The 26,594-nt window shown below is 48.2% G+C and overlaps 9 protein-coding genes across 9 annotated transcripts; 6 read left to right on the top strand and 3 right to left on the bottom strand.

The window, feature by feature from the left end:
- Window positions 1-914: 914 nt before the first annotated feature.
- On the top strand, window positions 915-2,103 carry FTJAE_12611 (taurine dioxygenase; the record flags this gene model as incomplete). Its single annotated transcript, XM_037345676.1, has 3 exons — window positions 915-1,140; window positions 1,187-1,900; window positions 1,952-2,103. 3 exons carry the CDS (start codon window positions 915-917, stop codon window positions 2,101-2,103), a joined length of 1,092 nt encoding a protein of 363 aa, XP_037200357.1.
- A 1,473-nt stretch (window positions 2,104-3,576) lies between these two features.
- FTJAE_12610 (uncharacterized protein) lies at window positions 3,577-3,900 on the top strand (the record flags this gene model as incomplete). Its single annotated transcript, XM_037345675.1, has 1 exon — window positions 3,577-3,900. One exon carries the CDS (start codon window positions 3,577-3,579, stop codon window positions 3,898-3,900), a length of 324 nt encoding a protein of 107 aa, XP_037200356.1.
- Window positions 3,901-4,320: 420 nt separating this feature from the next.
- Window positions 4,321-5,208, bottom strand: FTJAE_12609 (short-chain dehydrogenase; the record flags this gene model as incomplete). Its single annotated transcript, XM_037345673.1, has 1 exon — window positions 4,321-5,208. The coding sequence occupies one exon, from the start codon at window positions 5,206-5,208 to the stop codon at window positions 4,321-4,323; it is 888 nt and encodes a 295-aa protein (XP_037200355.1).
- Window positions 5,209-6,295: 1,087 nt separating this feature from the next.
- Window positions 6,296-8,098, top strand: FTJAE_12608 (dextranase; the record flags this gene model as incomplete). The annotated part of the gene is made up of 1 exon (XM_037345672.1): window positions 6,296-8,098. The coding sequence occupies one exon, from the start codon at window positions 6,296-6,298 to the stop codon at window positions 8,096-8,098; it is 1,803 nt and encodes a 600-aa protein (XP_037200354.1).
- Window positions 8,099-8,701: 603 nt separating this feature from the next.
- Window positions 8,702-13,493, top strand: FTJAE_12607 (xanthine dehydrogenase; the record flags this gene model as incomplete). Its single annotated transcript, XM_037345671.1, has 10 exons — window positions 8,702-9,123; window positions 9,171-9,315; window positions 9,364-10,645; window positions 10,696-11,794; window positions 11,840-12,232; window positions 12,279-12,713; window positions 12,765-12,788; window positions 12,841-12,910; window positions 12,963-13,113; window positions 13,165-13,493. The coding sequence occupies 10 exons, from the start codon at window positions 8,702-8,704 to the stop codon at window positions 13,491-13,493; spliced, it is 4,350 nt and encodes a 1,449-aa protein (XP_037200353.1).
- A 23-nt stretch (window positions 13,494-13,516) lies between these two features.
- FTJAE_12606 (heterokaryon incompatibility protein het-6) lies at window positions 13,517-17,421 on the bottom strand (the record flags this gene model as incomplete). Its single annotated transcript, XM_037345670.1, has 11 exons — window positions 13,517-15,337; window positions 15,672-15,737; window positions 15,786-15,903; window positions 16,211-16,299; window positions 16,346-16,772; window positions 16,825-16,837; window positions 16,893-16,920; window positions 16,972-17,038; window positions 17,093-17,230; window positions 17,279-17,331; window positions 17,383-17,421. 11 exons carry the CDS (start codon window positions 17,419-17,421, stop codon window positions 13,517-13,519), a joined length of 2,859 nt encoding a protein of 952 aa, XP_037200352.1.
- A 1,765-nt stretch (window positions 17,422-19,186) lies between these two features.
- On the top strand, window positions 19,187-23,132 carry FTJAE_12605 (uncharacterized protein; the record flags this gene model as incomplete). Its single annotated transcript, XM_037345669.1, has 4 exons — window positions 19,187-19,442; window positions 19,490-19,845; window positions 19,894-21,413; window positions 21,464-23,132. 4 exons carry the CDS (start codon window positions 19,187-19,189, stop codon window positions 23,130-23,132), a joined length of 3,801 nt encoding a protein of 1,266 aa, XP_037200351.1.
- A 100-nt stretch (window positions 23,133-23,232) lies between these two features.
- On the bottom strand, window positions 23,233-25,162 carry FTJAE_12604 (general amidase; the record flags this gene model as incomplete). Its single annotated transcript, XM_037345668.1, has 6 exons — window positions 23,233-23,366; window positions 23,417-23,504; window positions 23,558-24,433; window positions 24,482-24,634; window positions 24,681-24,803; window positions 24,851-25,162. The coding sequence occupies 6 exons, from the start codon at window positions 25,160-25,162 to the stop codon at window positions 23,233-23,235; spliced, it is 1,686 nt and encodes a 561-aa protein (XP_037200350.1).
- Window positions 25,163-25,639: 477 nt separating this feature from the next.
- On the top strand, window positions 25,640-26,276 carry FTJAE_12603 (uncharacterized protein; the record flags this gene model as incomplete). Its single annotated transcript, XM_037345667.1, has 2 exons — window positions 25,640-25,909; window positions 25,971-26,276. 2 exons carry the CDS (start codon window positions 25,640-25,642, stop codon window positions 26,274-26,276), a joined length of 576 nt encoding a protein of 191 aa, XP_037200349.1.
- Window positions 26,277-26,594: the final 318 nt, after the last annotated feature.

The following is a 26,594-nucleotide window of genomic DNA, read 5'->3' as shown; positions in this document are numbered from 1 at the left end:
ATCGATGTGATCTTGTTGTCTTAATCTGATCTATTATCTGCCCATGTTCTTGCACATTTTCACTGGTTTCCCTGCTCACAACACATGGACTATAATTAGGAACGCATTGCTCAAAGCAAACGGGGAAATGCCATGCTGGTCAATCTTATCAGGGAAATTGGCCCATCTGCCCATGCTAACATTTTATCACTGCACTAATTCGATGGAGACCTCCGCATTTCACCATCCAAGGCTCTGATGACGAAGTGGATAACGTGCAATCCCGGGGATTTGACAAGCTAGCACGCCATCCCGAACTTCCATCGATCTACCCAAGTTACGAAGAAGACGGACCTAATCACATGGTTATGAGCTCGAAAGATACAATCTGCTCGGCCTGTCGGAAACACGAGACATGGCGAAATTGTAAGCGTTGGTCACCTAATATGAAAGGACATTCATAACCGAGTGTAAAGATAAGTTGTCCGATTCCAATGCTTGCGACAACCGATATCTCGGAGCTCAAAGGAGCTGCCTGGTCTCCGATCATCCAATAATATCAATAATGGAACGAGATCCGAGTGACTCCGAGTTCCGAATCGGTTGTCGACCGATGATGCGGGTGAAACAACGTTATCGCATGCCCAGCTCCGGTCTCACTATCCAATGGATTCACAAGCTAAAGTGACACCATCGACCATGATGAAAGCGCAAGACCAACCGGCATGACTCACTATACTTGCTGCGTACCTGTTTCTGCGGGGTTAGCGAGGTCAATCGCGATGTCGTAAGTGAAATGGCGGATTGTGCGATCTGATAACGCGTAGTGGGGATCGATGTTATATATATAAGGAAAGCATATGATCCCATATGAAGGAAACTTCTTGTTCACAAGACAAGACTGTTTTGTTAAGACAGGCCAAACGTAGCTCAACATGTCGACTACTGCTACCATCACCCAACAGGCTGAGCGCATCGTGCCGCTCAACGTCGAGGCCAATAAGTACCCAGAGCCTCTCAAGGCATCCGGAGCTCTCGACAAGTTCACATTCGAAGAATCAACCCCCGTCATCGGACGCGAATATCCCAAAGTCAATCTCGTTGACGACATCATCAACGCCCCGAACGCAGATGAACTGATCCGCGATCTCGCCATCACCAGTACGTTTTCGTCCCCAGCCCCCAAACTCCCTTCTAACAACCCCAGTCTCCGAACGCGGCGTCGTCTTCTTCCGCGCCCAAGACAACCTCACAGACGACCAGCACAAACAACTTGTCCACCGTCTCGGCCAACTAACCAACAAGCCCAAGGACTCAACCCTCCACATCCACCCTCTTCTCAACAGCACCAATGAATTCGGCGTGGACGACAATGAGATCAGCGTTATTTCATCAAACGTTGAGTTCTTCCAGGACAGAATCAAAGACCGTGATGATAGAAAACAAGGCGCTGCAAGCTGGCATAGCGATATTCAGTTTGAGCAGTATCCCGCTGATTACACGAGTCTGCGACTTACAAAGCTCCCAGCCGGAGGTGGTGATACCCTTTGGGCTTCGGGATATGAGCTCTATGATCGATTCAGCGACCCTTATAGGAAGTTCTTTGAGGGGTTGACTGCTACGTTTTCTGGCGAGGGTTTCTTGAGGGCGCGGGATGCGAGACCGGATCATTACAAGATCTACGAGGAACCACGAGGAAATCCCGCCAATATCGGTGATGAGCTCAAGGCTATTCATCCCGTTGTTCGAACAAACCCTGTTACGGGATGGAAGTCGATCTTTGCAATTGGAAACTTCCCCAAAAGGATTAATGAGCTGAGCGAGCGTGAGAGCAGAGAGATCTTGGAGTCACTGTACAAGAGGATTGAGCAGAACCACGATCTACAGGTTCGCTTCCGATGGAGAAGCCCTAATGATATTGGTAAGTACTTAGATTCCAATGGTCGTTGAGGGTGATGCTAATGATGTCTAGCGTTCTGGGATAATCGCAGTGCGTTCCATAGCGCGACAAATGATTACGATGGTCTTGGTGAGCGCACGGGTCACAGAGCTGTCGGCATTGGTGAGAAGCCTTACCTTGATCCTAACAGCCTTTCAAGGACTGAGGATTTGAAGAGAGCTTAGTATGTGTTTAGAAATACTAGATAATGAATATCACGAGATTTGCTTTAACTCGGCTTCCCTGCCCCTCATACCTTTATCCGAATGCCTTGACCACGCTTTGCTGGACCTCTTGATGCACTTATCCCACAGTTACCGAATATGTTTTTGGCTCGCAGTTAAACGAAGCGCAGAACCCGATGTAGCCGCCTTGGCTGCAGGAAGGTATCTGCCGCTGCACCTCGCTATCTCCGTGTGTCCTACCGCGGGGACACATTCTCCGCCTGTTACGGGCGCAACCGAGTCTGTTGAAATATTCAGGCGAGCTGCAGGACAGTGGATCTAGATGTGACTAAAAAGACTGCCAAGGGCGATCATCGGGGCCAAGAGTGAGTCCCAGGTGTATTCCTATTTGCCGGCGAACCTGCTACCTAAATCTTGCCTTGATCGATTGACCATCCGCATAGCAGGAGCCTCAGTCAACATAAGCCAAAAGGCTAAGCGAAGTTCAACTATGAATTCTCGTTTAGCACCGTGATATATCCTGAAGCCGCTCCTATCGGTGTGCTTTTCTATACACCCTCCGTCCTCAGTCTAGACTTTCGTTTCCGCCCCCAATGCCACGCAGCTGGCTCAGACCACCATTCGGTTAATTCATACAACGAGAGCCCAACTACGGAGTAAACTTCCTTGCATCGGGCGAGAACTCCGAAGCTGCGTGACCCCTGTTCCGGCTCCCTTTTCAGCTGAATTTACGAGCCCCTCCGAGATTGTCATTCGTAGCTCCTCTATGGCCAGGATTCCATGATCGCTAAAAACCTTGAAAGTCTGTGCCTCCTCACGATGGACAAATTGAATATATGCTTAGAGATAGGCTGTTGTCTACTCCTTGAACGTCGATGGGATCCTCGATGTGATCACATACTCGAGCCCAGGTCCTTGCTGTCAATCGGACCTCAACTCTGATTTTCAACAGCCTAAGCTATTGTACTTGCATGTTTTCACCCAACTTTTCAAATAGCCGAGATTGACTTGAATATAGACCTTCGGATAGAAATGAAGCTGAGGGATATATGAACTCTTTATCAGCTGTGTTGAGGTCCTGGCGTTGTTTCTTGGGGGCCATTCATGCGGGTTTATGTGAAGACCTTAAGCGACCCGCCGATTGCAGACATTATTACTAACCGGTCTGCTTTGAGGCTTTGGGACCTTTGTTTGGGGGCTGTATCAATCTGGAAGTTAGCAAACTGTAGATGGTGATACCCTTGCATTGAATGGACGCCAGAGCACACCGCATACTTGCAGTCAAGCGGCGTAGTAATATTGATTGCCACAACATGCTAAACGCCTCAGGTAGCAAAGGGAATCACAATTGGTCCCAATCACTTTCGCAGGACTTGGCGACTATAAGTATGTCGATAATCTTCATCTTCCCGTTTTCATCCTCATCCAACACCACATTCTTCCAAACCTTTATACCCACCCTTCTTGCCCAACATGCTTTTCAACGTCTTCACCACCATTGCCCTTGCTCTCCTCGCCGCCCCAGCTCTAGCCAATCCCATCGATACTCTCCCCGCTGGGCTAGAGTCCCACCTCGAGAGTCGCGCATCCGATGTAGTAGCTAGATTCTGGGACAGCACTACATGCCGCAACTCGCTAGGAGACAGAAAACCTTTCAACAGTGGACATTGCATCAAAAGCCTGCGCGAGAAGGAACATGCTGTTAGCATGGCGGAGAGAAAGAAAAGCAGCTGCCACAGTGAGTTATCCAGCCCTCAAAACACGATGTCGAGGTCTGCTTACCAGCTCTCACCTTAGTGATCAGATATAGAGAGAAGAATTGTCAGGGTTATTCTGAGAAGGGCCTCAATCTCTACGATTGCTTCAACATTGGAGACGAGTGGAAGTCTATGAAGTTTCAGTGTTAGAGTCTATAAGTCGTACTCTTCTAGACGAAATGAATTTGTTGTGTTCTGGCTCACAATCTCTTCAATTTCGTGAAGCGAAGGGGACGTAGATGTTTACGATATGCCATAGAAGAGTAAGAAAAGATGACTGTCAAGTGTAGAAAGAAACACAAGAGCAGTAATACACTGATCAAATGACCTTACCACAGTGTTGGACTCCATACCATATCCTCTCATTGGTATGCTGAATTAGTAAAGTAATAAATATCTTGGTTTATAATACAGAACCATTTACCAGCCTAAGTTACCAAGACTCTCTCGTTCTCATCATTCATACCAAGCTTAATCGCACCGTCAAGAGTTCACTACCGAGTTCACTACCCCTACCCTCCTCCTCCTCACCATTGGCAAGTCTCCTCACTTCTAAAGCATTATTCCATATTAACGGTGAAGCCAATGCCAAGGCTACAAACTCGGATATCGTGTCTCGAGACTTGCCAGGCCGCTCCCCACTTACCCAGAACAAGGCTATATAGATTCCAAACACAAGTATCAATGCCACGTGGATGAAAAGAGCTGTAATGGCAAAGTATACGGCTGTACTCTGACCGCCATACCCCCATCCATACCTGTAGACCTCCCAGTCGATAGACACCGGCTCATCGACATCAGTTGCCTCAAATACTTCCGAACCCGGTTTGCCATCCTCTTCAGGATGCGGCTCCCAGAATTCTTCTATCCCCTGTGATGAGCCGTTCTGGAGGTTCTTGGTAATCAAGCGCATCTTTAGACTAATAGCGTTGCGAGACATGCCATCCACTATAGCGAGTGAGAGTATAGCCGCTACAGTCTTGGAGATTTCATTTATATAGGATTCAACCTCTGAAGCATCAGTCGTAAAGTTTCCCCGCTTTCTGCCAGTTGCCGTGTTGAAAGGTGGAACAAAGTGATGGGGAATATAGTCGTCGTCATCCTCATCATGCTCGTCGTCAGTTTTGATAAAGATGTCCATTAGATTCTCAATCTTTGTGACGTCTCTTGTTCCCTTGTCAACGTTGTAATGATATATTGTCTTGAGGTTGAGTGATTCGGCCCAAGATGTATTAATCACGACGTTTGGTGATGTGAGCCCTCCAGGAGGACTAGACGTGTTGGTGGGATCCCAATAGCGCCTCAGCGACATTAGATCTGTGAAATTACTACGGATTGTGTTGTCCATCGTGGATTCTGTGTGAAGCAAAACTTGAAGAAGTTTAAAAGAGAAGAAAATAATTTACGAAAGGAAAGAATCTACAAGGTTTTCTTAAGCCTGGATCATTTCTATTCCGACTAGCGTCGCCCTGCCCTGATAAACCGTGAAAGCAAGATCATTGCTATTCTTCATAATAAGACTGCAGTCATCAATTACGGGCTGAGTCTTGCATTTAGTGCGCCTACGTGATGTACAGCACAGGGGCTGTACCTTGTGATGGTCGAACAGTATGTGTCAGCCTGCATGTTGATATGGCGGACCTGCGGAGCCTCGTTAGCCAGGCTGCCCGAATTCCCTCACCTTAACACCTTAGTAAACAAGTCAATTAAGAGAACTTAATAGTAACAGGCTAGGTGTTGTTCGAGTCATACCTTTATCGGGAGAGATAGTTATAACTTCAAAGAAGGGTTTGGATAAAAAGCTCACGGCGTTTTATTATATCGAAAGCTATGCCAAGTAAATCTGACCGGGTGGCCTGAATGACGGCAATCCGTTTCGTCATCTTCAATTTTTCGGCCTTAGAATAGCAGAATGGGCGGCTGAAGACACATTTCCTAGTGATTAGAGTTGTCTTCAGGAGCTGACGAAAATCCGCGACAGCTTCTTCAGATGTTAAACCGTAGCCACCTCGTTCCATACTCACGCGAGAGGACCAAATCGGGCGTTTGTGCCATTGACCATGACTGGTATATATGCGACGGCATAAAACCTTCTTGGCACTCCGGAATAATTCTCGGGAAGTTTTGACGCATGCATCAGCATGAAATTGCCGCACCCGCAATAATTATTGGCCTTTACTGGTTAAAGTCTGTGGATGCCAATATGCATGGGGTCTCGGCAAAGAGCATACAATTGGTTAACTGCGTCTTGTCGGTCCGTTTCTATCTCAGACCAAGCAATTGACACGCAATGAGGCCTCTTTACATGTGGTTATGTGCTGAGGTCAAATATATGTCTTGATCTATAAATGAGATAGAATGAGAGCATTTATTGCTACCAAACCCAGCTTTCATAGGTATTTTCATAGTCCCGAGATTGAACCCCAGCTATAAACATGATACACCCATGCTGGAAGTTCTTCAGCTTCCTCGCAGCAGCCCGACTCTGCGAACTAAGAGTGCCAGACTCCGATATTACGACATGGTGGCACGAGAACTCCGTCGTCAACACCAATACTTCGGTAGCGGCTGATGAGGTCCGTCGTTCACGACGATACAACGTCTCTGTTTCCCTCGCTGGTGAGGATGAGTTCCATGACTCTTTCGTCTATGAATCCATTCCTCGTAATGGCAACGGCAAAATGTTTGATCCAGCTCAGCCTGGGAAAGAGTATGACTTTGCGGATGGAGACGGAATTACCATTGAGGTAGATGAGGGTATCAACATGGCTTGGACGCAGTTCATCTACCGCAAGGATGTGGATGTTCGGATTGTTACTACCGACGGATCTTCGATTGGTTCAGTTTCCAACGTTGTCATTCGCCCTGTCGATCTTGGCTTCACAGTCAAGAGTCTAAAGGATAATACTGTCTTGATTCGGGTCCCCTTCCAGATTTCTGGGGCTAGATTCTCTGTTGAGTTCAAGGATGATCTCTTCACGTACAGGTCTAACGGCACCGATTATGTGAACGATGGCGGCGTCGTTGTGAGCGAGGAAACCAGGAATGGTCTAATCACCTTCGCCAGCCCGCCTCTTTCCCAGGATCTGATTCCCTCGAAGACCTCAAGCAATGCGCAGGCCATCCGCCCAGGCAAGATGACGCAAGACACTTTTGGGTCTAAACCCACCATGATCTTCGAATCGGGTATTCATTGGATGGAGAAGGATGGCAGTCTTGGCAAGGACCATATCAAGCTTCACCCTGACACTCACTATGTATATTTCGAGCCTGGCGCCTACGTAAAAGCAGCGTTGGAGTACACAACGACACACCCCACTTTCCATACAGTCGGGTACGGAGTGCTGTCCGGCGAGAACTATGTTTACATGGCCAACACAGTCAAGAACTACACGGCAGTGAAAGACGACCGGCACAGTCTCCGCATGTTCTGGCACCAGTCCGTCACAGATAACCAGACATGGCACTGCATCGGTCCAACGCTGGCTTCCCCGCCATTCAACACCATGGATCTTTATCCTAAGAACAGCACTCCGCACGAGGAAGACAACAAGGTCAGCGCATATATCCGAGATTACAAACAAGTCGGAGCATACTACTTCCAAACCGACGGAACTCAGATGTACAGAGGTTCAGTTCGTGATGTTTTCTGGCACGTCAATGATGATGCTATCAAATTATATCACTCAGGAGCCCAACTTCACGGTCTGACGATCTGGAAAGCTCGCAACAACGCCATTATCCAGATGGGTTGGAAACCACGTAATGTTAGCGTCGTGTCGGTTAGTAAACTCCGCATCATTCACAATCGTTGGATCAAGCCCGATGCCTATGTTCCGTCTGCTATCTTGGGCGCAGCGCCGTTTTACGGTGACCCAAAAGAGATCGATACTCAGCGGACCATGCAGGTCAAGATTGACGATGTTGTTTGCGAGGGGATTTGTGCAGCGCTCATGACGATTGCTCCGATGCAAAACTTTGACTTACAGATCTCTAATGTGCATTTTGAGACGTTGAATAACGATATGGAACTCAAGCTTGGGAGAAGCGTCGTTGGTATGGATGCGGGGGACGGAATGAACAATTATGCTCCCGGGCAGGGAAACTTGACACTGGGTATCCATATCAAGAACTGGACGATCGGGGAGGTAGAGGTTGATAAGACGAATGCGGGCGAGGATGGGTTGGGTCAGCTAAAGATTAACCCCATGTTTGATGGAGATTGGAGCATTGAATGATCTCAACAGAGCCCTGAAGTCAGCTATGCATATCCCAAAGAGCTGTGCCACTCTTGGGAAATTAAATAGATTCCCTACCGCAATAAGAAACTATAAGAACGGGAATATTTGAACCTTGCCCTCCAATCCAATAGATTCCCAAACCGCTCACATTCATGCAAGCAGATCCCCAATGTGAACCACTGACGCGGGGTAAAACAGCGACTCGGGAATATTAGTAACAGAAGTGGGCTTTTCCTCCTCCCACTTTCGACCTAGATAGATAATTCGGTTATCTCGGCGATGCAAGCCCCTCACAACGGCTCGGAAACACAACGGGAGATAACTACAGTCGGAAATAAGCCAATCAGCAAAAATGGGGCCGTTGTGCTATCGTGATAATGCGGGGGGAGTTCGTTGGGTGGCGTATTGTCCAAGGATGGGGACTGGTCAAGGGTGGGATGACGGTTCGTGATAACTACAACTAGTCCGAGTGGCTGACTTTAGAGGGGAGGGGACTAGTTGTGCTGACATTTTTGTTTCTCCCATTTGATGTTTGATGAATTGTTGAACCTAATTCTGTATTCATCTGTATCAATTGACTTCAAAATTCACATCGCTACAATGAAGGCTTCACAGGACGCTCTCCCATCACCGCCCCTATCCGACACCGACGAGAAGGCCCCAAAAACGCCAGTTGAATCTCTCGCAGCCTTGATAAAAACAACCTACAGGACCTCTGATATTAAATTCTATATCAATGGTCGACCAGTCACAGTAAAGAACCCAAATCCCGATTGGGTTCTTCTCGATTGGATCCGAGCTCAAGATTCCTTGAAAGGCACAAAATTGGGATGCGGAGAAGGAGGCTGTGGAGCGTGCACTGTTGTTCTCCAGACACTCGAAGCAGGACGCGTGAGACATCTTGCTGTGAATGCTTGTTTATATCCGCTTGTTGGCGTTGATGGCAAGAGCCTCATCACTGTTGAGGGGTTGGGCACAGTGAAGAGGCCGCATCCGCTCCAGGAGAGGATTGCCAAGATGCAGTAAGTAAATGATGGGTTGAGTGAAAATATGAGACTAATTGGGCTAGTGGTACGCAATGCGGCTTCTGCACCCCGGGAATCGTCATGAGTTTGTATGCACTTATCAGGAATTCATACCGAGATGGGAAGTTCCACCTGACCAACTCTGAAGTTGAGCTACAGGGCCATCTCGATGGAAATCTCTGTCGCTGTGTAAGCTACCCCCAGGAAGCTAGTTTCATATCTGCTTACAGTAGTTAGACTGGCTACAAACCCATCTTCGAAGCAGCACGAACCTTTATCACAGAAGACCTCAACGGAACGATAGCCGAGATCAACGGAAAGGAGATAAAGCTCGAGAAGACCACAGAAGACGATTATGCAACTGTTGCGCGCAAGGCTAATAAGACTGGGTCATGCGGTCGTCCTGGTGGATGCTGTCGAGATAACCCCGATTCAAAAGGCTGCGGGTCAACAGGTGTTGATGAATCGAACCCGAAGGAGATGGAAACGCCGATCACAGCTCCCAGACCACAGGAAACACCAAGTACACCTCCAAGATCACCAGACAAACCAGCGTTTGGCGAGACATTCTTACCATGCGATCCCTCAACAGAGCCCATCTTTCCTCCAGCGCTACGAAAGTACGAACCTCAACCGATCTGCTACGGCGACGATCGAAGACTCTGGTTCCGACCGACAAACCTCCAACAGTTGATCGACTTGAAGGGCGTGTACCCAGAGGCCAAAATCGTCGGTGGTGCGAGTGAGACTCAGATCGAAGTTCGCTTCAAGAAGAGAGCTTATCGCGTTTCCGTGTTTGCAGCAGACATCGCTGAGCTGAACAGTTTCACCATTGATCCCCTGCAGATGAAACAGGCTGAGCTTGAGTCACTGAAGAGTATCAGTATACCCGGAAATCTTTCCTTGACCAAGGTTGAGGAGATGTGTACTGACCTGTACGCCAAGCTAGGTCGAAGAGCTTCAGCGCTAGAAGCCCTTCGAAAGCAACTTCGGTACTTTGCAGGTCGACAGATCCGCAATGTAGCCAGTCTAGCAGGAAGTCTCGCCACAGCAAGTCCCATCTCCGACTCCGCGCCCGTCCTCTTAGCCGCAGGTGCCAAAGTGAAGATCCATTCTCAAACAGCCGGTACAACTGAGATTCCGCTGTCTTCATGGTTTCTGTCATACAGAACTACTGCACTTCCTGAAGATGGAGTCATAACAGAGATTGTGATCCCGCTTCCAAGCGATGAGATTGAGATCACGAAGGCTTATAAGCAGGCGAAGAGGAAGGATGACGATATTGCTATCGTCACTTCTGGGTTTAGGGTTAGATTGGACGGGGATGGGGTTGTAGAGGATGCTGCTTTTGCAATCGGTGGTATGGCGCCGACGACTGTAATGGCTGAGAAAGCGCAGAAGACTGTCGTTGGGAGGAAATGGTCTGATATGAAGACCTTGGATGCTGCGATTGAAGCTCTGTTAGAGCAGTTCCAGCTTCCGTTTGGTGTGCCTGGAGGCATGGCGCACTACCGAAAAGGTCATTTTATTCCCGCCAGCATTTTTGACATCTTTCTAACTGTGCTACAGTTCTTACTATCTCCATGTTCTTCCGCTTCTGGCACGAAGTTGTTCACGATCTCGGTCTTGGTGAAGTCGATGCCGATCTGATTGAAGAGATTCACCGCGGTATCTCATCCGGCAATCGAGACAACTTCACTTCTTCGATGTTGAACAGAGGAACCAAAGAAGTCGGCCGTCCAATTCCCCATCTCTCCGCCGTCAAGCACTGTACCGGCGAAGCAGAATACGTTGATGACATGCCACGTCAGCACAACGAACTCTTCGGGGCTTTGGTCATGTCCAAAGCAGCCCATGCTGAGATTCTGAGCGTCGATTACTCAACTGCCCTGGAGATGCCTGGTGTAGTTGGCTATATCGACAAGGACAGCATCACCAAAGAACAGAATACTTGGGGCCCTGTCGTCCTAGACGAACTCATCTTTGCAGATGGAAATTCCAACTACTACGGCCAAGTCATCGGTATGATCTACGCCGAGACAGCGCTTCAAGCTCGTGCTGCCGCCGATGCCGTCACGGTAACGTACAAGCGCTTACCCCCAATCTTCACAATCGACGAAGCCATCAAAGCAAAGAGTTTCTTCAAACACGGCAAAGAACTTCGAAAGGGCGATGCTCTCAGTGGTTCCCTAGACGAAGCGTTTAGTAAATGCGCTCACGTCCTCGAAGGCACGACCCGCATGGGCGGACAAGAACACTTCTATCTCGAAACCAACGCAGCTCTTGCGATTCCACACATGGAAGACGGATCAATGGAAGTCTACATCTCGACACAGAACCTGATGGAGAACCAGGTCTTCACCGCGCAGGTCCTCGGCGTGCCTATGAACAGAGTGAACATGCGCGTGAGGAGAATGGGAGGCGCATATGGAGGTAAAGAGTCGCGAACTACAGCCCTGTCGATGTACCTTGCTCTCGCGGCGCAGAAGACGGCGAGGCCAGTGAGGATGATGCTGAATCGCGATGAGGATATTGCGTTTAGTGGACAGCGACATCCATTCCAGTCAAAGTGGAAGGTTGGTGTTGATGAGAAGGGTAAGATACAGGTTTTGGATATTGATATCTATAATAACGCGGGCGCTTCGTTGGACATGAGCGGCGCAGTCATGTAAGACATCCTTGAAATGATGAGATGAGGAGCTAACAGTGACAGGGACCGAGCTTGTACTCACGTCGACAACTGCTATCACATTCCTCACGCTTGGGTCCGTGGACACGTTTGCAAGACGAATACAGTCAGTAACACAGCTTTCAGAGGCTTCGGTGGTCCGCAGGGAATGTATATCACCGAGACTATCATGTTCAAGATCGCAGAGGCTCTGAAAATGGATGTTGATGACCTTCGAATGCGGAACTTGTACGAAGTCGGTCAGCGAACACCTTTCTTGCAGGAGATCACAGATGACTTCCATGTTCCTACCATGATGGATCAGCTCAGCGCTTCGTCAGAGTTTGATAAGCGCAAGGCTGCTATCAAAGAGTTCAACTCCAAGAACCGATTCAAGAAGCGAGGTATCTCCAGGATCCCAACCAAGTTTGGCCTAAGGTAAGTCTCCCAACACACCTTAGCAGAACCTTGCTGATAAAAGTAGCTTCGCAACAGCCCTCCACCTCAATCAGGCAGCAGCCTACGTCAAGATCTACGAAGACGGCTCTGTCCTTCTGCATCACGGCGGTACAGAAATGGGTCAAGGCCTATACACGAAAATGACCCAAGTCGCAGCCGAAGAGCTCAACGTGAGCGTCGATTCAATCTACAACAAAGAATCACAAACCGACCAAGTCGCCAATGCTTCACCGACCGCTGCATCATCTGGCAGTGACATCAACGGCCAAGCTGTGAAGAATGCGTGTGATCAGATCAACGAGAGGCTGAAGCCGTATAGGGAAAATTTTGGTAAGGATGCTAGCATGGCGGTTATTGCGCATGCGGCGTATAGGGATAGAGTAAACCTGGCGGCGAATGGGTTTTGGAAGATGCCGAGGATTGGGTATGAGTGGGGAAATTGGAAGGATCCTTTGCCGATGTGAGTGTATCCGACTATTGATAAAGAGGCTCTACTGACTTTGAGGCTTAGGTACTATTACTTTACGCAGGGAGTGTAAGTCTTGCCGTATCATTCTTGTTGGGATTTTTGCTAATGATAAGTTCAGGGCCATATCAGAGGTTGAGCTTGATACTCTTACTGGAGACTCCACAGTACTAAGAACCGATCTCATGATGGTACGTTGCCTGCCAGCGAAACAACTTGCCATCCCCGCTGACTCTTTTGTAGGATATTGGACGATCCATCAATCCAGCAATGGACTACGGTCAAATCGAGGGTGCTTTCGTCCAAGGCCAGGGTCTCTTCACAATGGAAGAATCCCTTTGGATGAAATCAGGCGAGATCTTCACCAAAGGCCCAGGGACATACAAAATCCCCGGTAAGTCGTCCTCCCATCCACCTAAACCCCCCGTTTACTAACTTATACCAGGCTTCTCCGACATCCCTCAAGTCTTCAACGTAAATACCCTCCAACACGACTCCCAAGGCAACCCCATCAACTGGTCAAAACTTGGTTCCATCCAAAGCAGCAAAGGTGTAGGCGAACCTCCCCTGTTCCTGGGCTGTGCGGTGTTCTTCGCTTTGAGAGAAGCAGTCAAGTCTGCGAGGGAGATGAATGGTGTTAATGAGCCTTTGGTCCTGGATGCTCCGTGTACGGCGGAGAAGTTGAGATTAGCTGTTGCGGATGATCTTGTAAGGAGGGCGGTTGTTGAGAAGAAGGATGATGAGCAGGAGTTCTTCATCAGGATTGAGTCATGATATATAGATAAAGGTAACTAGAATTATACGATATACAAAGGTTCAGGTTGACTTTCGTTGTTGGTCATTTCTTCCCATGCGCGAACTTGTAGATAGCTCTCTCCAACCAAGTGAAGTTCATCACCGCCACTACTAATCTCTCTCAGCACGAACGGAACCGAAGCCCCAACACAGATAAACACTTGATCTCCAATCTCTGCTTCCGCAGGCGCAAGTCCAAAATATCCAGTATCAGTAACAAAGCACCGACGCAGATGACAAGCCTCCAAGTTCCCACTAATAGTATTGCCATAACTCGGTGGCCAACCCTCCGCCGCATAATGAAAGGGGATGTCCCTGAACGGCAGCACACCATCTTTCCTCTCAGCAGCCAATTTCCTCACTGTATGTTCCCACCTCGATCCAAACTTGTAATCTCGATAAGAGATTCGCGAACCTCCTATGATGAAATCTGGTTCCGGCAGCTCATTTACAGGGTCTTCTTCTTTATCTTCCATGCTTGATGAGTACAAGTAGCGGGCAAGTCGAAGGAACTGGAAGAAGGAGTCTCTCAGGTGAGGAGGCTTTTGGCTAGGTAAGATAGATCCAGAGTTATTGGGTGGTGCTGATGAGCCAATCTTATGCACGAGGGTATACCACTCTTTAGCAGGGAAAGGAGTTGTACCTGCGATGTAAGTTGATCCCATTCTCACAATTCTTCCGCGAGGATATCCGTATCCCCGCAGGACGAGCTTTTGTCCGTCATTTGAGTTACGCATCATGACTTGAGGTTTGTCTGGAACCCCTGGGAGTCCCTTGTCTATCCAAAAATAGCTCATTTCCATCCAGGGAGCTGTGCCGATAATATACCGTTGAGGCGTGACGCTCCAATCTGGAACCCAAGACGGTAAGATTTCTACAAGTGATTGGCCCTGTACAGCATACACAACGTTCCAGCCGCAACTTGGTAACAGAGACACAGCACAATCCGTGTAGATCTTGTCTAATCCGTCCTGGTACTTCGGTGCCAAGTCCAATGACTTGATATAAGACTGCAGTATCGGTAGTAGGCTGTAGACTTTATCACGCGGATCACTTGCTTGACAGTGTCGGGAATCAAGGAGAGTTCTCAACAGTAGTTTCTCCGTGGTCTCCTCTTCGCAATGTCGGTTTGGTATTGAGACCACGTAAGGCAGTCGAAATTGCATTCTCGTGTTCACGAGGTAATGCTTGAAGTTCTCCATGGCGGACCAACATAGTTCTTTGTCTCCGCAGTATATAATCTTCTCAGTTGATAAAAAGACTTCTTGAATCACCCAGACCATTGTGAACCAAGGTCTCAGAAAGAGATTTCGAAGTGCTTGCATCAAGATGTCTGATTTTGGGAAACTGAGCGATGTAGTATTGGGAGACGGATCATAACACTCCATGATGAACTCGATGGCCAGGTCGCTGTTGCCTGCTGCGTCGCCGAGATAAACGACTACAACTGCAGCCTGAGAGTATATCTTTGACATGAGACTGACTTGGTGATTTCTCTCGTTGACATTAGATTGGTCAATCGCCAAGGCGTCTATCCATAGAACCCGAGTTCTATCTTTATAGCGAAGGCGTTTTAGAGCAGAGAAGCAGTTAGAAGTTACCGAGAATTGTTGCATAGTCTCGGAGCCTTGCGTGGTCATGTTGATGGTCTCTGTAATTGAGGGATCGCCCCAGGTATACGATAAAGCCTCATAGCTCGGTGCGGAGTCGATGGATACGACCATTAGCTCGCAATAAATCCCTTCATCTGTTCCGGGGCGTAGGCAGATGAGGCGGATATGCGATGGACTGGGGAGTGGAGGTCCAGGATATGGCTGAGCCAGCTGAGTCTTTAATGCCTCTGACATTCTTTCAAGCCAATTTCAATTCGGCCGGATGTATTGATCCGAATCAGTATTAAATGAGTCTGAAAGCGATTACTAGATCAAGCTTGATAGAAAGAATTGTTAGGGAAATGCCTGCGGTTCTTAAGCGGAATGATAAGTGCGGCTCTAAGCCTTGACCCAGATATTTAGCGCCGGTGTACGAACCTCATCCAATAGATGAGATGAAAACCTCAGCTAGAAGCACACTTGTGGCTGTGCAAGGCGTTTTTGATCTATAGCGGACTAGTTTTCTGGCACGACATATCGCATTAGGGAATCTATCTAGTCTTACCTCTCTTAACCCCGCAGTGCAAAGACCATTTCCTCCATCAGATACTGGTTCAAGATTTGGGTAATTCTTTTAACTGTGAGTTATACTTTAAAAGCAGCCATGATTGTGACCTACCACTTTTGTTGCATCGGGGGTTACAATGCGGAAGATCTTGTTGAAGTAGAGCAAACAATGCTGCAACAGCCTGTTTTCAATGAGCTTGACATACACTTGCCAACAGCCTATCTGCCTACTAGTAAGGGAATAGCTAGTCTCATCCTAACTTAGACATCTTACAAATATCCTTGGTGTTCCAACGCCTGAATCTTATTATTGTCTTTCTTTCCTAAGTTTCTATCGACGTCGCATCTCATGGCTTACGGGCGTTCAGAAAACGAACGCGTATGTAGCTATGCACTTTCTTATCTCTGAGCGCCTTTCGCATGTCCATCAGAAATAACTGATATTCATCTTTTGGCCACCCCAAGATTTGTTGCCACGCCATCAGGGTATATCCTGCAATGCTTTTAGAAAACTGAAGAGAAGAACCGAGGACTTACTTACCTTCAAGATCGTTCTCCATCGTTGCGCGAAGAAACTCGCCGACTTGACGTAACTTGGCGTCCTTGGCCCATCCGCCGACAGGAACCTTGGTGGTGTTAGATACAAAAAGCAATATTTGAAAAAGACGATACCTTAAAGTCGGTAACTTGCAGGTCTACAAATCCAGCTGCAGCTAGAAGCTCCGCGTCCCCCTCAATCTCGCAAAAGCTACGACCAAACGCTTTACTCGCCCCTCTAAAAAGCTTATTCCATGTCTGCACTGCCGCCACATCGCTCGCTGTCCCATCGTCACTGAAGAAGGTTGAATTAACCTCAACAGATTCGACGAAGCCTCCAGGCTTGCAACAGCGGAATGCTTCTTTAAATAAGGCGCCCCAATCTATAATAGCGCCAATCAAGTAGCGCATATGAACAAAGTCAAAGGTGTCGTTAGACCAAGTCCAGTTACTAGTTGCGTCCTCGAGTTCGAATCGGACATTTGGTGGTACCCAATCTGGCTGAATTGGGGAAAGGTCTGTTCCAATGACCTCGGCGTTGGGATATTGGTCGGCAAAGTCGCTGGGAGACATCAGTGTTTGCAACGGCTCTGAGATACAAGACTCATCCGTACATTGCCCATATACCTATTCGATCGTCAGCTACTTTCCTGTTGTGGCTGTTATCCGAGGCATCTCTTACCGGTCCCGGTTCCGATGTCAAGTACCTTCTGTATGTCGTTAGTTTACGCAAGACACCAGAAGCAACATGGAAAACTGACTTTCAATTCATCTGGCGAAGGGACAAGCGAAAGCTTGCCGTCGAGAAGTAACATAAAGTAGTGATGCCTTGCTGACTTTCAGTAGGACGATCAGATATCGGTAGCATAGAGTATTCCTTACGAGATGTCAATGGATTCCTTCTGCCTCTCATCATTTGGTGCGAAATATTCAGTCTCGTACTTGTCACTATTAAAAGTCCGACCCTGAAACTTTCGGTATTCGAGAATACTGGAGGTGAGGGAAGCAGTAGAGCTTGCACTGGCGGGTTGCATTAGTGGCGAAAGAACAGATGTACAAAGCACTTACAAGTCTTGCCCTAGCGCCGAGTCATCGTCATCCACTTCGTTCTCATCAAGAGGCTATATCGCTATCAGGAGATCATGAATCCAGATTCAAGCGGGGTACCGTACCTGTGCTGCAAGGAGGTCCTGGCCTCCTGGACTAGACATCTCGGAGGAACTGATTCTGGAAGAATCTCTGTCGGATGCCGTCGGGTCGTTTCACTGTTCGCGTTGGTTTTGTCGATGTTTTATCAACTAAATCAGCACATAGAACGGTTCGTTGAACAGAGCCTGGCGGAGTTAGAGTTGACGGCCGCGATCAGAGATAAAAAATGGCGCATCAAAGCATTGCTGCAACCAACATCATGTGTTGGGGGCTAGGTTTATCCAACATTATGTAATAATCAGATCATGTTTGCATAGTACTCTCTTTTCTCGACCCAGCCACCAGAGGTATGGCAAGCGAGATGCGAGTATAAAGTGGCACTGTAGATTGTCGCACGGTGTTGCATCTGGATTCTCCCTGGCTTACAATCTGTGTAGTCATCGACAGATATTACCTGACCTACATATCCAGTGTTGTGTTGAAGATAGCGGCTGAATATCCGAATTTGACTTTCCAATGCCACGATACGCAGCATGGCATTGGACTCACTGTGCCGTTCGTGTTAAGCCATCACAAGAAGTCGAACAATGAAGTGACAGTAGACTTTCTACTGAGCAAGGCCGGCTTTCTATGAGACAAGACTGACTCCGGTCGATTGCTCAAAGTGTATTGGAGTAACTTTCCACGTAAACTGGGACCTCGAATGGATGAAGACTCTCCATTGTACTGTCCTTGTCTTGATAGACTCGCATGATCCACAAGGAACTTGATGGCACAGATACCCTAAGCCTAGCAAAGATATCCTAAACTTATGTCAATTTAACCTAAGTCCTTTTGTCATTTAGGGTCGAGTTTTATTTCCTCCCTTAGCTCATCTATTAAATAGAGTTAAAAATCTCAGCTGGAGGTTGTACACGGCGTTTTCCACTTTGCAGCCACTACTGATTGTCTGCTCCAGCTCATGACGTTCACAGGTTGATGATACCCTTTACAGTAGAGAACTACTATAATTTGCTCACTAAGTCTAACTAAAATTTCAGTTTCTACGAAGCATGTCAAGTCGATTGGATAAGTCTTGTTCAGAAAATAAGTCGGAATAAATATTCTCATCAAGTCATACTCACAAAAGCTTATCGGCCCAATCAAAGCTCACTACGAGAGGCAGCCAGAAGCTTATCTGCGCTACGAACCTTGAGACGAATTGAGGCGCAAGCCAGAATACGTGAGGCGTAGGGACCAAAAGAGCGGCCGGAGCGGTCCTGAACATGCAATGAGAGTGGTTTGAATTGCTATTGCATGAGACTATTGACGTTTGATTCGGCCTTTTCTAGACTCTGATCGCTGCAAGGTTCCATTTCGCGGCGCACTGCAAGCGCTTGACGGCGTGAACGCTAAAAATAGGCTATACTCATGCGCTTCTACGGCGGCTGACTGACTTCTACAGATTGTTTAATGCCCATTCTTGCAACATTCATCGCTTCAGATGACCCAAAATGTTAATTTTCGTGTGAATGTCCTCAAAAATTAATAATTGGAATGCTCCATCATAAATACAGTTCCTTCAGCCATTGAGAACCAACAGCCCTATAAGCTTTAGCGCCTGTTGGTTTACCCCAGACATTCCCTCACCACGGTCTGACTGCGCCCCCGACATGACTCACTTCCCATGTCAAGGCATATTCGGTGCCTTCCAAATAGAGTGTAGACAACCAAACTCTCCTATAACTCTCAGCCCTACATACCGTGTGACTCACGCTAGCATTTCCTTCTTTATATAAGCCGCTCATCTATCCCAAATCATTGCCAGATCTTCATCGGTAATCCATCATGGAAAAGGTACGCAAGACGTTCTTCGACCCTTTGGCTACGTCGAAGGGTCGGATAGCGGAACTATTACAGACTTTGCCTGTTGGCTCTGCACATCCTTACAGCCCTGAGGGCATATTACTATGTCGAACCAAGAATGGTATTGAAGAGATTGATATCTCTAATTACAGCCAAGACTACTTTTTCAACTCTGTTGACTTGGGTGAGATGGGGGAGGTTTTGCTAAGACGGATGAAGGGGTTCAAAGAACACCTGGGTAAGTATACAAAACACCCGAGCCTTATTGTTGCTAACATTTGATAGCCGTGTTTGATGACTTTCAGATCATGCAGGCTCCAGCAGCTACATTCAAGATCCCCATAGTGTCAGGACAGATTACCATCCTAGCGGTATCGGAACGTACTCCTACGTACTACGACTTCTGCTTCGCAGACTACGATTGCAACGCCTGTTGCTGGTTAGAGCGAACGACCTTTCCTGGTATCAAGCACAGCGGCGATATTCTGCATGGCCAGGATCTTCTGGACTATGTGAGGATAGACAATGATACACTAACGGAGAAGCCTATCTGTGTGTTCGTCTCTGGATATACAAAGACGCGGATCACGAGATTCCTTGGAACCAATCCAGCACTTATGATTGCAGATAATGTTGACAAGGTAAGTTGCTACGTTGCAATGTGACGTAACGAAGCTAATGTGGCCCAGATCCTGTATATCGTTCCTGTTCCCTTGGACAAGGCGACTATTGGAGACGCTACCATCTGCTGCCCTTTGGTCATCAAGCGTGATGAAGATGCCATCATCTGCTCTATTCTTCCCAAGGCACCGACTGATACGAACATGATGTGCGATAGCAAGAAGCTCATCAGCCCTTGCTTCCCTGAAGCTATCAGCAGCGCCGACTTCACTATCACTGAGACTCTGCCTGCTGTATTTGTAGAGGAGAAGAAGACTGAGACGAGTGATGAGGTAGAAAGTGAAGTACAGGTTTCGGATAAGAGGCGCGCTGTATTAACCACCAACGCTTCAGCCGTCCCTTCTTTCTTGGCTGCTTCTGACCCGCAGGTCATTCGCTTCAGCACTGGTATTGAGTTCTTAGCCTCGGGTGCAAACATCAGCCAGGACGAGTCGGCCGTTGTTCTTCCCTGCATCTTCGGCTCTCAACTCCAAGGTCCAATGCTTCTATCCACCGGTAGCACTCCTTCCAACGTTCCCTTCAATGATGAGAAGTCTCTTTGCGCTTACTACGAGCAGCTCGAGAGTATAGCTGTAGTTGTTGATGAACGGATGACAGACAACGCGCGTAACTTGGCTTCCGGTCTTCGGATAAATACCTTATTCATCGTGCAGATCAAGACCAAGGAGAAGCATGACACCGAAGAACAAGTCTCGAATGTGTTGAGTTCGGCAAACATCAATGCTGTAACAGCACTTGCTGGTCCTCAGTCTTTGATCGTGGGCAATATCGGTGACAAGTTTTACTTCTATCGCGGTTTGGCGAACTACAAGATCTTGGATACGACAAAGTTGAACTTTGGAGCGGATATCACCGACGTCATCACTTCAAACAGCGTTGGAGCGCTATTGGCTCCCAAGATCCCTCGGCTTGTCAATCTCAGTGACGCTAACACTATCTATCTTCCCTACTCAGCCCAGGTCGTTCGTCCTCAAGACTTAGCCGGTACCTTTGAGGGTCTCAGCATCGCCGAGATCAACACCATGCACGACGACATCACCGCCGCAGTTCCCCAGCTCCAAACCCTCCTCAGCCAAAAGGATCTCCAGCAACTCTCCAAGACCCTCGTCGACACCCTTTCCGCCAAAATCGACAAGAAGATGGCTCCCCTCCGAAGCGAGTACATAGCCTTCATCACCGCTAACCTCCGCACCGACGATCAAGCCATTCTCAACAAGAAGAACAAGATGCTTGGTGATATAAGAAAGGCTAATAAGGAGGTGCAGACGGTTCTTGAGCCTGTTATTACTAGTCTTGCGAATATGATCTCTGTTCAGACCACGTCGAAGAGAACGCATGATATGAAGAGACTTATGAGACAGACGCAGATCCAGAATAATGTTGAGGCGACCAAGTCGATGACTTTTGAGAGCTTGACGGGACTGCTGGAGAATCATGCTGAGGAGATGGGGGTGATGTTGCTCAACATTGAGACGGTGCCTTACAAGGAGATGCTGGCGAATTTGAAGGGCACTACCATTGATGCCAAGTAAGTCTACAATACACACTTGTTGGAGACATTCATGCTAACATTGATAGGCCCTGCTGTGCACTTGACGATCGAATTCTCCATCTTGATGGCTTCGACGCCGGTATCATCATGGAACAGTCCCAAAGCCAACACGTCGGCCCTCTCGTCAGCCAAGCCGGTCCCAACCATCCCATCCTCGCACTTCCCTACCTCAGCCAACAGCGCGGCATCGGCTCAATGCTAGCATGGGTATGCTGGGACGAGTTCGTCAACCTCAAGAGTCCATACTCAGTCCGCTGGATGGAGAAGTGCAACGAATCACACATTGCCGCGCTGAGAATCATGATGCGAGATACACTCAGTCAAGCTGTTGCTTCGCGGGAGTATAGCTTTGAAGCGGGCAGTCCTGAAATTGGTCATTTGATGAGTTCGTTGCTTATGGCGGCTATGTCGAAGCTTGCTGCGATGAGGACGAGTGCTCCTGTTGTGTTGGATACAGCGGAGGATACGGTTACGAGGTTGATGAGAGGTCTCTTTGGTAATCTGATGACGATTGCGGGGTCGGGTGTGAGGCCTTTGAGTATGGTCTGGCAGCTCTTTGGGCTGAATCCTCAGTATGATGTTCCCTCCACGGATGCTGATTGGGTTTGGTACGAGAACGTCGTCGAACTGTATCCCTACACTGGCTGGCCTATAAAGACGTTCAACGACAATCTGCTCAAGCTTCTTGACAAGATCATTGTGCGGGTCATCACCAAGAACGAGAACGTTGCCGAGATCAAGCAGAGCAAGGCCTACGATATGGTGCAATTCTGCCAGCTGCGAAACATCCAGCTCGAACACTGCCGAACTATCATCACAGTCTTTGAGCGAATGCTCACCACGGATGGCGTAGACATCGCAGTTGTGGCGGGACGACTTCAGGAGAAAGTCCCAAGTGAGCTTGAGAAGCAGACCAAGGGCTACACGAGAATGATGCGCTATCTCGGTCATCTAGCCAAAGGCGGCGCACGACGTCCTACAGATGATCTTGTCTACGGCAACGTATACACCAAGCGCTCCGCTGCCTTCAAGGATCTCAAAATCGCGGTGGCACTGGCATGTCAAGACAAGGAATGGGATGTCGCAAAGGAAAATTGCCAGGCTGTTCTTGATTTGCACACTGAGATCGCTGCCAAGTGGCAGATTCAGCCAGACCAACTAAAGGTGCAGAACATCCACTACTACCGCGAACTCATCGACGCAGATGTTTCCGAAGACGCAGATCAAGACGTAAAGAACCGCACGAAGAAGATCGTCGGACGTATCATGGACGATGCAGAGAAGAGACGTAACCCATGGCAAGTTGGCCCCGACACAGCCAAGAACAACATCGAGCCTCTTGACGAGCAGTTCCTCGAGCAAGTCCTCACCGGAACACGCCCTGAAGCTGAGAGCAAGGCTGTAGTCCAAGTTGCCAAGGAGGAAGTTGTTGAAGAAGAGAGTTTTGCAACGTACAAGAGTTCTTTAACGCCTGCGTTTGTGTCAACAATGGAGAAGGCTCTTTCGGCGGAGGATGTCTGTGCGATAACAAAGATTCCTGAGTCTGCGATGAGGGTGTTTATCAAGGCGCTTAACCCTGCGTTTGAGTGGGATGATTTGGCGCAGCAGTTTAAAATTGTGATATTGAGTTTGTTGCGGGAACGATCGGGGCGGGTAGAGAGTAGACCTGCTGCTAGGATGTTGAGACTACGCTGAGCTTCACGGGCAATGAGTAGGTAATGATTTGATGCGGTTTGGTCTATTGTTATTGATAATCAGGCTTTCTTATGTATAGCTCGCTCTAATGGAATGATATCTAAAGTTTCTCTGCTCGGGAGTTCCTAATTGTCTCATCAACTATCCTCATTGCTTGGAGACATTCCTCGTCTCTGAATCGGGGCGCAATGATTTGGATTGCGGTAGGTGCACCGTCTGTGGCCTCGGGAATATCTGACATCTGTTAGCTTCGGCCGAATAGTCTTCTATGCGACATAACGTACAGTCAGGGTCGAATGGGGCCTTGGCCTTGACGTGTTCGGAATCCTCGAACTTGGAAGACTTGCCAAAGGGAATAATACCAGCAGGGAACTGTCATCTTGTTAGCAAGTCCACTTTTGAGTAGTACGGTCATGTCAACTTACATCAAGGACGTTCCACATAAGAGTATAAATAGGTACACCATAAGTATCGTGAGGGATAGCTGTGGTGGCAGCGCCAGGAGCAAGAATAACATCAAGTTTGTTATCACGATACGTCTCCTGCCAAGCCTTGAGGTACTCAAAGCGCACCTCATTCAGCCGAGACAACTTGGTAGGTGTGTCCAGATCCGGAGGAACAGGGAAGTTGCCATTAGCAAAGGGATGAACAGCGATAGCCACAGAGTTAACAAGTGGCTCGCCAATCTCTCGGGAGACAGTGTCAAGATCAGGACCCATGATGCTAAACAATTGGAATCCGATTCTTCCACCAAGGCCAGCGTTACGCTTAGGATCTTGGGAGAGATAAACGAGCTTATGGCCTGCGTTCTCGAGCGCGGAAGCAGCCTTTGCTAAAGCGCGTCGGACAGGTGGGTGCACAGGATATTCAGGATCTTCAGCCATGACACCAATGGTAAGCTTGGCATCCGCCTCACCAAGGTCTCTCCAGGGAATGTCTGCAACAGTGGGGTCGTAGTTCCAAGGCCTTTGAGCAAGAGTGATCTTCATAAAGAGCTCAAGGTCTTCGATAGAGTTGGCCATGGGTCCACCGACTGGTGCAATACCAGGAAGGTGATCCTTGGGAAATGGATATTCTGATTGTCCTCCGAAGGGGACGCGTTCAGAGGTAGGTTTGAAACCGTAGATACCGCAGCATAGAGAGGGAATGCGAATAGAACCAGCAATGTCACTGCCGACGCCCAGGGGAGACCCTCTAAAGGCGACGAGAGCGCCTTCACCACCAGTTGAACCACCTGCTGTGAGGCTGGTGTTGTGAGGGTTGAGGGTTCTTCCGAAGATGTTATTCTCTGAATCTGCTGTCTACAAGGTGTCAGAGAGTGCAATCGCTGTAGTACACGTGCAGCTTACCATCATTGTCTGGGGCAGGTTTGTCTTGCAGTACAAAACAGCTCCAGCATCAAGCAACAGGTCCACGAGTGCAGAGTTGTGATCAGGCATTGGTTGACGAAGAAACTCGACATATCCAACAGTGGCATGGTGGCCTTTAACGCGATATGAGTCCTGGTTTGTTAGTCGAGTTTCTGACGCTGGAGTTGCTGTTGCATACCTTGAGACTAATGGGCAATCCGTGAAGTGGGCCAGCCAACTTTCCAGTTTTCTTTAATTGCTCATCGAGTTCCTTAGCTCTTTGGATACCCTCCTTGAACATGATCTCAGTCAAACACGATGTCTACTTCTGTTAGCACATGTTCCAACCCCTTTCTCAGTGTAACATACCAATTGCTGAGCGAGACTTGCACGCTTAGAAAACGCGACAGTAACTTCCTCTGAAGAGAGCTCTTGAGAATGTATCTTGCTCAACAACTCAGCAGCAGTATACTTCTCCGTAATAACAATTTCCTTCTCCGTCAAGAGTCCAGACCTCTGAACGGCCTTTGACTCAATAAGCTTGCTTCCATTCCCATCTCCAGTATTCTTCAGTCCCTGGAGTTGTTTCTCTGGGAGGAGCCATTCTGCGGGTACAGCATCACGCTGCTTCTCGCGGTGCTGAGCAGCAATGGTCTTCCAGTTGGTGGTAGTAGCAGGCATGGTGGAATGATGTGAGGATGATGAGATTTGCTAGAGAATTGCTGCTGGTCTCCGCATTGGTTTTAATGAGGAAAGAGAGCAGACGACGGAGTTTCGGAGGTTCTAGATCCTCTTAATCTCCCCCACAATACGGATAGACTACCCCATACTGCAAACCGAGATAGCGTCGCCGCGAAATTTGGGGGGGGGTTGTTTTAGCTCGCGGCGCATGTAATACCCCAATTTGGCAGTTGGAGGCGCCGCTGTATACGGCAAATTCATGCGGTTATTGAAACAGGGTCTGATCTACAGTATCAATCCTAGTCTCATCGGTATCATTTCCGTAGCAGTCACCGTATCAATCAGCGTATCAAACAAAAAATGATTTGTAAAGATAAAAGATGCCCTGGTCTTCCATATCAAGTATACTAGGTTTCAGCAAGATCAGATCTCAGATCTAAACACTCCCTGCCCACTCCCCGGTCCATCGCCTTCGGAATGACTTCTCACGTTCCATCCCCCGGAAACGACTTCTCTCCTTCCGAGGCCGATATCCCTATCATGCGTATGCCCCATCTCGAGTTCATCTACCGCATCGTTGCCGAGATGGATAAAGAGGGGGTTACCGAGATTGCAGGCATCGACGGCACCTCCAGGAGCAGAGTTGTCCTGCCTATCCAAGGAGGGCAAGTAAATGGTCCTCAGATCAAGGGGATCATCGTTGACAAGAGCGGTGCCGACTGGGCCGAAGTCATTAACCCCAATAAGGTGAATACTATGCAGAAAAAGAAGAAAGCTTATCGTCGATTAGCTAGCTGACAGGGTATAGTCTCTTGTTCGGTTAAATGCCATGTACACGCTGCGGACTCATGATAACGTACATATCCTTGTTAAAGCACAGGGCATCTATCGTACCGGACCTGGAGTTGAGGAGGAAGTGGGAGAGCGGGATACCGTTACGCAGGATGAAATGGAGTATTTTACGCATATTAAGTTTGAAGCCCCTGGTGATAGTTCCTACGGCTGGTTGAACAGCGTTGTTGCTATTGGAGTCATGATCATGTCAGAGGGGAGACCGATTATTGACTGTTATCGGTTGACTAATTTTCCTGGAAAGATAGCTGCCAACTTGTAGATAGTTTGAGGATTGAGATAATAACATAGAGTTCCACATCGTGTCTTTGACATGCAGCTTCATGTGGGGTTGATTGATCCGGGAATAACTACTTTTCGTACGCCATGTGACTGCACGACGTAATGATCTCCCTGAGCTGGGTGAGGCTCAGTCTAAAACGCCGCTGAGTTTCTAAAGGTGTCACACGCACTAGCCAAGTACGATGCAACCAATAGAACGGTGGCTGTTTGACTACGTAAAACTGTAATTCAAGTCCGTTCACTTCAAATGAAACTTGACAGAAACTTGAGTTTGGAGATGAATGAAAGTATGAGTAAA

This window comes from Fusarium tjaetaba, assembly GCF_013396195.1.
Source record: "Fusarium tjaetaba strain NRRL 66243 chromosome Unknown NRRL66243_c0000348, whole genome shotgun sequence".
NCBI classification, from domain to species: Eukaryota; Fungi; Ascomycota; class Sordariomycetes; order Hypocreales; family Nectriaceae; genus Fusarium; species Fusarium tjaetaba.
Note: the sequence above shows the minus strand (reverse complement) of the source record. Positions and strands in the feature narration are given on the sequence as shown.